This window comes from Dipodomys spectabilis, unplaced genomic scaffold (assembly GCF_019054845.1).
Source record: "Dipodomys spectabilis isolate Male_0828 unplaced genomic scaffold, ASM1905484v1 ptg000081l, whole genome shotgun sequence".
Taxonomy (NCBI): domain Eukaryota; kingdom Metazoa; phylum Chordata; class Mammalia; order Rodentia; family Heteromyidae; genus Dipodomys; species Dipodomys spectabilis.
The window spans coordinates 19,549,907-19,562,893 of NW_024870758.1; the positions used below are offsets into that span (position 1 = coordinate 19,549,907).

At 32.5% G+C, this 12,987-nt stretch overlaps 1 protein-coding gene across 1 annotated transcript in view; it reads left to right on the plus strand.

The window, feature by feature from the left end:
• Positions 1-12,987, plus strand: part of Galnt13 (polypeptide N-acetylgalactosaminyltransferase 13) — a 499,964-nt gene that overhangs the window by 292,562 nt on the left and 194,415 nt on the right. Inside the window, exon 7 of the mRNA XM_042683515.1 lies at positions 7,290-7,407. Coding sequence (XP_042539449.1) covers positions 7,290-7,407 — 118 coding nt within the window. The remainder of the gene's footprint in view (positions 1-7,289; positions 7,408-12,987) is intronic.

A 12,987-nucleotide genomic window follows, 5' to 3' on the forward strand; every position in this document is an offset into this window, starting at 1 on the left:
GTACAGTCAGGGAGGAGGCACTGAAAGTAACTGAGAGGCAAAACGGGTTTTATTTTATGACTCTACAACTAAAAATTGCACTTTTTTCACTGTACAGTAGAAATTTATTCTCTCTGCCTTTCAGGGCTTATAAAATATTAAATGAGACATACCTTCTGACAGGAATTAGATTATAACTTTATTTCTGATAATAGGACATGTAAACATAGCAAAATGAAAGTGGCATGTACTTAACATATAAAGAAGCATCTACCCACTGAAACATATTCTAGTATTTTGTTCTTTTTCCTTCCAGAACACTTTTTTTCAAATTTACATTTTTCTACAATTGAAAATTTACTATATCATCTGTATTTTTAAGATGATTCTATTTGTAAAAAGATCTTTATGCCTTTATGTATTCAAATAATGTGAAATTTGTGTCACTATTCTTATTACCCCTTAATTTCCCCCAAGTCATCATAGAATCTAATTGATCATTACCCTTACAGATATAACAAATAAATGAAAAATATGTATTTTTATTTTGCAAAATCTTATAAAAATGTAAAGTTTCTAATATTCAATTGTAACTAATATTTGATTGGCACTTTAACAATTGAGCAAGGCCTTTGGTTCTTTTGCTTTTAGTTTGCTTTACAGAGAGTTCTCAAGCATATCTTGCTAAGGCTGTCATCCAACTGCAATCCTCCTGCCTCCACTTCACAAGTAACCAGATTATAGGTGTGTACTACACACCTAGACTTGACTTCTTAAGTTTTATCTGTTAGATTTTCTCCATTAGACTCTTCTGAATTCTACTGAAATATTGTTTTAGATTTGAGGAAAGGAATATAAACAGATATCAATAAATCTTATGCCATAAGAGATACTAAAGCAATAGCCAAGAAAAAGTTAATGTTGTAAGCAGAAGAATAACCTTGAAAGACTAGAATTCTGAATGTTCAAATGTGCAGCATTCTTAGTTCTTCATGTAAAACTTTAATATATATTGGAATTATTAACCTATATTTCAAATGTAATCTTTAAAATTATATTCCTTACATAAAGATCATGTTTTTCTTTTACTCCAATATTTCCTAATTATTCATGTGATATATTGCAAGATTTCTTAATCTGTTTAGGTAAGAATAAAATAAGGATACTGTAGGATGGTCTCAGGATGATTTTGTGTTAAATTTATGTCTACATGTATATCTACATTTTCAATATTAGCAAAATTATTTAGTGTATTTACTTCCAGCTAGCCCCATTGAATATTTTATGACCTCTTAAGCATGAAATAAAAGGAAACATTAAAATTTACACAAGTTGCTACAAATTCTTATTTAAGATTATCATTTTAGGGGCTGGGAAGGTGGCTCAGTGGTAGAGCGCTTGCCTTGCATGCTCGAGGCCCTGGGTTCGATTCCTCAGCACCACATAAGCAAAAAGAAAAAAGCCGGAAGTGGTGCTATGGCTCAAGTGGTAGAGCGCTAGCCTTGAGCTGAAGAGCTGAGGGACAGCGCCCAGGCCCAGAGTTCAGGCCCCACGACCGGACCAAAAAAAAAAAAAGAATTATAAAAGAGTTGGGGAGGTGGGGAGGGAAGGGATGGTAGGGGAAAAACAAAAAAGGGGGTAACAACGCTCAATAAGAAATATATTCATTATCTTATTCATGTAACTCTAACCCCTCTGTACAGTATCTTTACAATAAAATTTTTTAAAGAATTATAAAAAGCAAGTTAGAACAAATTAAAAACATCCCCTCTTTCATGGAAATAAGACTTGAAAGTACAGGATAATGTATTTGGTTTCCAGATCCATGATAAATAAATGGGTTCTTTGACAGCTGGACAAGCCATTTTCCCATTCAAAACAGCATTTTTTTTCTCTGCTTTAAAAAGGACACTGAAATTTTGTTTCATGGACTCTGCGGATTTGAGTAAGCTTCCTTGCTGAGAGTCTAAGTTAGTATACATGCTGAAAGTATGAGTTTCTTCTCCATAAAAAGTTGAATTTTCATCCTAAAACATATGCTCAAATCATTTTCATAGTGCATAATATTCCAGCAAACTTTCCATTTTGTGTCTGATAATACCTTTAATTTTATTCAATATTAGAATGATATTCATCACTGTAATAGGACAATTTTTTTTTCCATTGCTGCTTTTCTCTCAGCTCTGCTTTCTCAGCTAAACATAGTATACAGGAATAAGATTGAAAGAAAGAAGTTCTCAGTATTTAATTATACTTTCTTTTCAAATTTATCAACGTAATTAAGCAAAAGACCACTAAATTTGATGATTTAACAGTAAAATATATTAAGATTTCAGTTTCTTTTGCCTTAGCTTTACATAATGACATATTTATGTCATCATTTATCTCTCTTATAAATCATACTATTTGATATATCATTAAAGTTTATATAAATACTTCATAGTCTACAAATTGTATATTTGAGTATTATAAATAACCTCTGGGATCTTCTGATGGGGACATGTAGTGAGTAATTATAAAAATATAGTTCATTAAGAGGGAAAAAATGCAAGAAAACACAGATTAGGAAGCAAAGTCATTGGAGATAGATATCTGTTAAAAACGTGTAGAGGGATCTTACACAGCTAGTGAGAACATTTCCAAGACTTAGAAAGACCACATGTAAGAGAAAAGAATATAATTAATAACCTTATACCTGTAAAAGTATTATAGCGCTATATTGTACCCATGTGGTGCATGAAAAACTAAGAACTTGTCCCAAGTTGAATATCCAGCCAAGCAATGGAAGAGACTGCCATCACTAAGAATTATGTAATGAACAGGAAAATAGGTACAAGAAAAAACCCTAGAGAGCCATGAAATGAAGGTTGGTGAATCTTGTTAAATTCTGTTAGAGGAAGAAGTTAAGGAAGATCTACTGAAGTTCAGAATAAATGTAGAGCTTTTAGAAAGAAGTTATTGCAGAGATAGGAGCAGAATCTAGCTTCTATTTAGAAGGTCAAAAGAAGGTTAGGGAATTTTGAGAAAGTGCCTCTTCAATAAGGTTACCAGCAAAGGGAAGAGCAAAACATGTATCCCGAGTATGAATAGGTATGAGATCATGTAAAGATGAATTTTGGTTTAAGCAGAAGTTGATTTGTTCTAATTTGTCAAAGGGACCATCTAGAAATCCAAGGCACAAAGCATAAAAGCAGCAATGAACAAGTGTCTTTTTGGGGGAAAGGGGGTCCGGTCGTGGGGCCTGAATTCTGGGCTTGGGCTCTGCCATTCGGCTCTTCAGCTCAAAGCTAGTGCTCTACCACTTGAGCCACAGCGCCACTTCCAGCTTCTTTTCTGCTTATGTGGTGCTGGGGAATCGAACCAAGGGCCTCATGCAGGCAAGGCAAGTGCTCTACCACTGAGCCACCTTCCCAGCCCTGAACAAGTGTCTTGAAAGAGAGATTAGACCAGGCTGAGGACACAAGATTGAGTTAGCTCACAATACGAAGAAAGGGAATAATTGATCTTATAAATGACAAAAGAAGAAGCCATGAGGAAGACTCATAAACAGATGGAGCTAGAGCAAGAGAGTTTAGATTTCATAGAAGGAGTTTAGCTTTTGTAAATTTCATTAATCCCCAGGTTTTTGAGAGGAATACAAAGTTTTGGAAAATATATATTTTTAAATAAGGTAAATGAAAAATACAGGTGATTGCTAGCTACTTTTTATTTTTTTTACAGCATAAGTAACATAGAGTTGTATTGGTGTTTTTCTCTAGGAATTCTCTAGGAGAATTAGATGAAGGAAAGTCAGGAAGGAAGAATCAAGGGTGCTAAATTAATGTTTCATTGATATGCCAGAATTTGGCAAGAGGTGGAAGGAATAAAAATTTATACAGAAAACAAAGGAGGAGCCAACAATGCTGCATAAGAAATATTACCTGGCTTATGTAACTGTAACCCCTCTGTACAGTATTTTCACAATAAAAAACTTAAAAAAATTATACAGGGCTGGTAATGTGAATTAAATAAGGACCATTATTACCAAACGAGGATATAAAGGGTGTTACGATAGAAATAGAAAGCCCCCCACCCCCCCCAAAAAAACCAGGAAATTGTATTTTAGAGTTGTATTTCATATACAAGATGTTGGATATAAAGCACATCTACATTATTTTGGAACTGAAAATGAGACTGTGCATATAGAAAGCTGAACTTAAGTGATGGACACTCAAGGCTTATGTGCTTTGTTTTGATTATTGGAAGTGTTTTCAAAGATGTATTTTAGCATTACAAGGTAAATGTAAGGAGAAATAGAGAAATAAAGAGAAATAATTCCTGCTTTCTATGCGGGAAATAAGAGTTAAAGACTCAATGTGGTGATTTTTGTCTGTATCTTTTTTCTTTTTGAGTTGGGAGATGCATGTAGTTATAGCCTGGTAGTGACTCCTAATTCTTAGACAGTGGTTTGGGTTAAGATAAATGAGTGAGACCCAGGCAAAATACAGGTAATTTTCAGGACTTTTTTATGCAAAAAAAAAAAATGCCTTGCATACTTTCTGTCTTTATCAGGGCTGTGATGATTAAATGATTAAATTCAGTAACTACAAAAAATATATTTTCGAATCCTCTTACCTCTATATCATGTGATGGACACAACAGCATGTACAACTCTGTGAATTTAGTGCATCTTCACCTATGTAGGTATTAGAAAATTCACAGTCACCGGGATGATTATTCATCATCCCAACCCAAGTTTTTTGAAGCGGTTAGTGGTTTTGACACTGTGTGGACACAACCTGGAATAATAAAATACTTTCAGTTAATTAAACTGCAACCAAAGTTTTGTAATTAATAGACAATGAAGCTGTTCCCAAGCGTATGACTGTTTTATTGGATATCACTGGGAAGTTAGCTTAGAACAGACACATTGCACACCATTGGCTATGGCAAGATATGTGAAATATTATACAGAACAATATTACACAGACTGAGAGAGCTCACTGATCATGAAAACATAAAAAATGAGCAGCATTTATCTTCGGGAAACATGGCATTGTTTTTGAAGAAAAATGCTTCTTTTCAAATATACATGAAAGTTACTTGAATCATTTTATGGATAAATTTACTTATTTTCAGAATACATTTCTCACATATATATATAAGAATGATGATCAACTCTCAGATGAATTTCAATACGTATGTTTAAATGTGTTAGCATTTCATCATTAAGCAGATATGCTCTCGGAACTGATTATTAAAAATGTATCACTTAACATTCCTAAGCACTTGATTGCATTGTGATAGCATAATTGCAGCAATTTTGGTGCCTAATTTTATTAAATATACTCTTTAGTACTGTAATACTTTATATAGTTATTGCCACAGACTTCTACAACCCCAATCAGGTGAGGTCATGGCTACTCCATAATTACCATCTGTTTAGCTTTGTTAGTATTTCTCATTATAACTCAGAAGGTCAATGATACTGTTCATGATAGGAAGCCAGCAAGACTAGAAGTAACAAAGCAGCTCTGAGACTACAGTAAGGCTTTGCTGATGGACAGTTAATTACCTGCATATAAAACATTGAGAGCACTGGGAGAATTAGGGCTTTGCAATATGGTTGATGTCCAATTACACTACTATTTGTCAGTTTTTCAATGAACCATACTATTTAATTAGAAGACAGGAGTATAACCTTTGGCAGAGGAGTCTATAATTCAAAGAGAAAAATTAAAATACAGTTTTTAAACATGCTCATAGACAACTAGTAAAGATTTAGAAATCTTACTAGATTAATGTTCCTCATGTTTGGCAGTACATTAGAATCATCAGGGAACTTTACACAGTACCAGTTCGTATCTATTCCTGAACAATTAAGTCTAAGTCAGTGGACAGCAACCAAGCATAAATATTTTTAAAAGATGCCTTGGATGCACTAATATGCTCTCTATTTGGAAATTCTTTTTTAAAATAGTTTTTATTATGAAAATACTGTACAGAGGGGTTTTAGTTACATGAGCAAGGTAAAGAGTACATTTCTTATCCAGCATTGTTGGCTCCTCCTTTGTTTTTCCCCTACCATCCCTTTCTTCCCATCTCCTCAACTACTCTCCCTTTAACACAACTGACATTTAAATTAATCAGTCAGTATAGTTCTAATTGTGAACAACTAGGATTTTATTTTTTCTTTTTATTTCACGCTGCTAATGCAGAATGACCTAATCTTGTTCTAATCTTTGTTAAACATTTTTATTAGCTTATGAACTTATATATTGCGACATTTCCTCATATACATACAATGTGCGCAATCAAACTCATTCTTTTCATCTTGCCTCCCTCATCCTCCTTACCTTTTCTTAAAATAGCTCAACAGAGTTCATTGATCTGTTTTCATATATTCATATAACGTACTTTAATCATTTTTAACCTCATTTACCCTCCTGTTAGCCTTCCTCCTCCTAACTTCCCATTCCTCAAGAGCTTGTTTTACTTTCTGATCATTCTTTTTTTTCATTGTTAAGTGTATAATAGTTATAGCAAGGGGTTCTAATTAATCTTTCAAATTAATTCTTTATAAACTTAACATTTGACTTCTTTGTTCCATGGGGAAATTTCAAACCTTAGAAACATAAATGCATATATTCCTAAGAAAATGTTTTGAGTCTCCCAAAAGTCCTAATCCTCTAGGTATCAGGTGGGATTTATGTTTGTCAGTAGACTCAAGTAATTAATTTCATCCTTTAATAAGGAAAAGAGAAGAATAAAGTATTGGATGTAAAATTCTTATGTTGGAAAATAATCTTGCTTACAGTATTTTACAGATACTTATATCTGTAAGTATTTTTATAACATTTTCCAGTTTTCATATTTTAATAGACTATGGATCTTTTCATATAGAAGGTATGTCCTCCAGTTCCTAGAGTTCATATTTATAATTGCATGATCATGGGTCACAACTGCTGGTTTTATGACCAGTTCATGTTTTCAAAAACAGTGCAGAGGGCAGCAACTTCTCTTCATGATGTCTTTCAGAAAGAAGGCAGAAACCCAATTTTAAGTAGCCAGTGCTCCTACATTCATGTGTCTCTTTAATTAAAACAGGAAGAATGGAGATTAATCTAAATTGAGTTTTACATAATATGTGAAATAAACCACTTTTTTATATTTTCAAACCTTTTACACCTTGGCTTTGTTGTTTCCAGTTTGAACATTTTGAATACAATTTTTCATTCTTAATTATGGCAGAAATATTTAATAGAGTCTTGTTAAGTTCCACACATTGTTTTCAAAAGATATTCTTTTCTTTTTGTTTGTTTTTCAACTAGGACCCCTACTATGGCTGGTGGCCTATTTTCTATTGAAAGAAACTACTTTGAAGAGATAGGAACTTACGATGCAGGAATGGATATCTGGGGTGGAGAGAATCTTGAAATGTCTTTTAGGGTAATTGCATTTTACGTTTATTTTCTAACTCTGAACATAGTATGCTGTAGCATGCACATATCACACCCAAGTTTACTGTCAGATCTTTTTTGATAAGTGATGCAATTTACTGATCAGATGGTCATTTGATGCTTACTTTAAAACTATTAGGATATTGTTGCATGAAATATTTACTGTTAAACTGGAATTATATATATATATTTATTTTTCAAAAATAAGTTTTAATCAATTGAGAGATCTTAGCTTTTCAGTTGTTGAAGTAAAGAAGAGCTTTACTTTTTAAAACAATATTGCTCTATAAAACTTTTTGGGTTTTTATCCGAAATTTAGAAGTGTTTGTGTCATCTGAATTTGCAAGAACTCTGAATTGGTTCTCAAATAATTTTAAGAATAACCTATGATTTAAAAAAATATATATTTTGACATTTCTACAGTAATACATCCATTTTCACATCCATAGGCAATACTGTCCAATGAATAGATTTGAAAAATGCAAATGCAAGATGCAAAAATATGAAAATTGAGGGCTCAGTTTTTATAAATAAGATATTAGGAAACATTCAAACAATTTAAATATTTTGTGATGGTAAAAATTTTACATATAGGTACCCAAATGACTCTTCATTTTTAGAAACAGATAAGCATGCATATATATTGTTTTCTTTCTACAAACCCCACATATTATTATTTTTTTTGAACAAATGATTTTAGTAATACTTTTTCTTCCTTCACAGAGTTTAATGTGAATATCTCAAATGCTTTATCATTTCCCCAAATTATTTGTACAATGAAATCATTAGAGTTTAGGACTTTTAATTTTCCATTTAGAAAGTAAAGTTTATTTTTGACTAACAAATAAATGTGATGTTGTATAACAGGATACAAAAATAGCAAATTTGTCATTGAATTGAATTGATATTAGTTAATGTGAATTGCTTAGAATCACTAGCATTATTTTGTTACAATATTCTTTTTCCTGTAAACTTTCCTTATAACCAAGTATGTCCCTCCTCCACGGTATAACCCCTGTTTTCACTGTATTTGATGTGTTGGTATAATTTGTGGAGGGCAAGGGAAAAAACAGATTGTTTAAATAGGGATACAGGTGAACCTATTGCAACAATGAGATGTACAAGATGTTATGCATGTGGTGGGGGAGATGGGAAGGGATGGGAAGAGATGGGAAGGGGAAACAAAGAAGGAGGCAACAATGCTTGATAAGAAATGTACTCACTACCTTGCCCATGTAATTGTAACCCCTCTGTATGATATTTTCACAATTATATATATATATATAAGAAACTAAATAATTTCATAGAAATATCCACATAATTCAAATGTGAACAAGAGAAATTAAGAAAAAATGTCAATCACATTAACTTGCTAAACAGAAATCAGTTGAGACAAAATCCAGGTGATTTATTTCTAAAACTTGATGCTTGTTTTGTAAAATTTGTGATGCAAATCTGAGGAAAATGCATTATCTGTGATAAATATAAATGTTTCATTTTCAAACATATTAAACTTCATTATATTTAGATAGATGTTGGTAATTCATATCTGTAATCCTAATAACTCAGGAGGCTGAGATCTGATGAGCATAGTTCAAAGCCAACCTGGGCAGGAAAATCCAAGAGACTCTTAACTCCAACTAATCCATCAAAAAGCCAGAAGTGGAGCTGTGGCTCAAGCGTTAGAGCACTAGTCTTGAGTTCAAAAGCTCGGAGATAGTGCATAGGCCTTTAGTTCAAGCTCAAGAGTAGCACAAAGAAGAAGAACAACAGCACAAAAAACACCTTTTTTTCTATTTTTATATTGTCTAGCCAGTCTTAGAAACCAGAAGATGATAAATAAATATGTCACATAGTTGAATTTAATCTAAAAATTTCATGTGTTATGTACACTTTTATGCATGTATTTCTGTGGAACCCTCTCTTAAATGTGATTAAAACACAGTCCTAATGTTAATACAGAGATTATTACTCTTTTTTTAAACATCTAAGGATCTTAAATGAGGTATATGCATGTCTATTTTCCAGAAAGACTATAAATGAACACTAATGGTTTCACTTGGCAAACAATTCTTTGGCTGTGTAGCTAGCATAGACTAAACATCAATGAGATGGACTTTTCAGCTTCTATAATTATAATTAGATTTATGATATCTGAGCCACCCCTCTCCATTAAACCATTGATTAAAAACATCCCTATATTCAAAGAGGGACTTTCAAATTTATATCACACTAGACTTCTTGGTAATAGGTAATTTATAGTGAGTCTTACTAAAGACTAATACATGTTACATATTTTTAAATACTGGATAGCTAGTTACTATAGCATTAATTTAATTGTTTCTAATAGAACTCTGTTTTTTTTCCAGAACAAATACGTTTCAATTTTATTTTGAGCTCCAATAAGTGTAAAATCTCACCTCCCTAGGCTTCCTGAAGTAGAACATAAATAGACCTCACATAAATAGACCTCACTAAATGTTTAGTGACCAAACTTCATTGCAACAATTTGTCTTGAAAATGATTATCTCTTCATGAATAGTTTTGGTCACCCAACTAGAATATGAGAGTAGATTTCTGTTACATATTCTTGAATATATGCTCTACATTTAACAAATATGCTATGTAGAAACATGCTTATATTTTCACCAATAGAAGAAACTTTTGAAGATTTAAATGCACTAAAACTTTGTGTTAATCACTATATCTCATTTATGTTTATACATTTTGTGAATAATTATATAAAGAATAGTTTTGAGGTAATGAATACCACTTACAACTTACTTTTATAGCATAACAACTAATGTACACCTTTCTTTGCTATTTTTAAAAGTCCACTTAGAAACTTGCAATGGGAAAGCTCATGTGACCATATTTTAAAATAAAATAACTAGTAATAAAGACATGAGTCAAGCACAAAGCCAGTAGAACAGAATAGCATAAATGCTAAAGTGAAAATAAACAACAATAGCAGCAATAATAATGATACAATCATTCTTTTCTGAAAGCAATTGGTTTCTAAATGACACTGACAGCCAGGTGCTTGCTTGCAATCTTGGCTCCTCAAACTATATCTCAATTGACCAGCAAAATTTAGGCTAGACTTGTCTCGAGTGGTAGAATGCTGTGAGCTAAAACCCTCGTGAGAGCACAAGCCAATGAGCTCAAACCCAAATATGAGCACAAACAAAGAAGAGATTTCTCATTAAGACAAATTATATTATGTACTATACCATATTTTTGCAAATATCCAGTACTGCTTTCCAAATAAATGGCAATGTTTGGGGAGGTGCTAAGAGAAGATAATCCAATTTCTCTGTTTTCCATGAAATATAGAATACCATTTAGGCCTTTTCTCTTAAATAAAAATTGTCTACATGTAGTTCAGTTTGACTTATTTGATTTATGTTTCCTTTTGGTAACCATAAAATTCACCTACTGTATATGCAGACCCATAAATATTACATGATGACCAAGTATAAAACCTAGGTTGTTAACTTTTTCCCATGGTCAGGGACACCCTATTTCTTACAGATTTAATTAGAAAGTAATCTGTGAGTAATGTCAGATTTAAAATGTACTTGAATACAACTTCTAATAGATTAAAATATAAATAAGATATTAATTTTGTAAATATCTTTGTTTATATGTTTTTCTAATTATTTTGTAAATATTTTGCAATTACTGGCTATAATGCTGGTTATGTGCTATTCTAGCATATAAACAATTCTCTTGGTAAATAAGCCAACCAAATATCTTATGTAACATTTGTTAAGGAGGTGTTTGAGTATGTGAATGTTGGTATGACAAACCAAATTAGTGTGTTAGGAAGATTGGGTATGAGTTACCTGAGGGTTAAACAATTAGCAAAGTTAGTCATTTAGTGAATTTTTTAAAAGCAATTTTATGCACAGATTATTACTTGAATATGGGGCAGAAGTACATGTAGTGACACTCTTGCACTAATCGCATTCATTTCTTAATAATTTCACAAGATTTTATTACATGAGTATTTCTCTGGAGAATGATAAGCATGTAGTATTTTTAAACCTGAAAGAAAATATCAAGTAATGTCGAACCAACTTTGTTACTATTCTTCTTTTTTATTGTATTATTCTAGCTAACCTATATCTGAGTGTATGTATATGTGAGCCTAGGTGGATATAAAAAGATACAGAAAGTGAAGTCTTTAGGAGGGTATTATTATATAGAAAACTATGTGACAATAATATATGAATAAAAATTATCAAAGCATTTAACAAGATCTAGGTTCGGGAAAAAATCAGGAATCCAAGGAACATTCCTCAATACAATAAAGGCTGTATATGACAAACCTACACCCAGCATTATACTTAATGGTGAAGAAATAAAGCCATTTCCTCTTAACTCAGGAATGAGACAAGAATGTCCACTCTCTCTACTCTTTTCAATTTAGTATTAGAATGCCTAGTTACAGCAGCAATAAGACAAGATGCAAACATAAAAGGGATGCAAATAGGGAAAGATCAAGGTAAAACTCTTCCTCTTAGAAGATGACATGATCTTGTATTTAAAGAATCCCACGAACTCCACTCCCAAATTACTCAAGCTGATTCAAATCTTTGGCAAAGTAGCAGGGTATAAAATTAACCCCCCCCAAATCAGTGGCTTTTCTGTATGCCAACAATAAGAAAAGCTGGCTGAAATCAGGAAAGCAACTGCATTTGTAATAGCCCCAATAAAAAAATAAAATACCTAGTAATTAACTTAACCAAAGAAGTGAAGGAACTCAATGATGAAAACTTTAAAAACCTGAAAAAGGAAATCAAAACAGAACTTAGAAAATGGCACAACCTCCCATGCTCCTGGATTGAAAGGATCAACATCATGAAAATGGCAATACTTCTCCAAAGCTATCTACAAATTCCATGGAATACCTATCAATATTCCAACCTCAAGGAAATAGAAAAGGCAATCCAAAAATTCATATGGAACAATAAAAGACCCCGAATAGTAAAAACGATCCTTAACAGAAATAACACTGCTGGAGGAATATCATTACCAAATTTCAAACTCTACTACAAAGCCATAGTAATCAAAACAGCTTGGTACTGACACAAGAACAGAACTCAGGACCAATGGAATAGAATTGAAAACCCAGAAATGAACTTACAGACATATAGCCATCTAATCTTTTGATAAATAAGGGAGCTAAAGTAATAGAATGGAAAGAAAGACAGCCTCTTCAGTAAATGGTGCTGGAAAAGTTGGTCAATCACTTGAAGAAAACTAAACCTAGATCCTTATATATCACCCTGTACCAGAATTAACTGTCTTTAAAGAGACCCAGAAACATTACAAATCAAAGAAAGGTTGGACAAATGGGATTGCATGAAATTGCAGAGCTTCTGCATGGCAAAGGACATAGCTAGCAAGATCAATAGAAAGCCCATGGATTGGGAGAGATCTTCACTAGCCATACAACAGACAAGGGTCTCATATCTAAAATATACCTTAAACTCAAAAAATTAAATCCCCCAACAACAAATTCTCAAAGAAACAACTGCCCAATAAATAAGTGGGCTAAAGA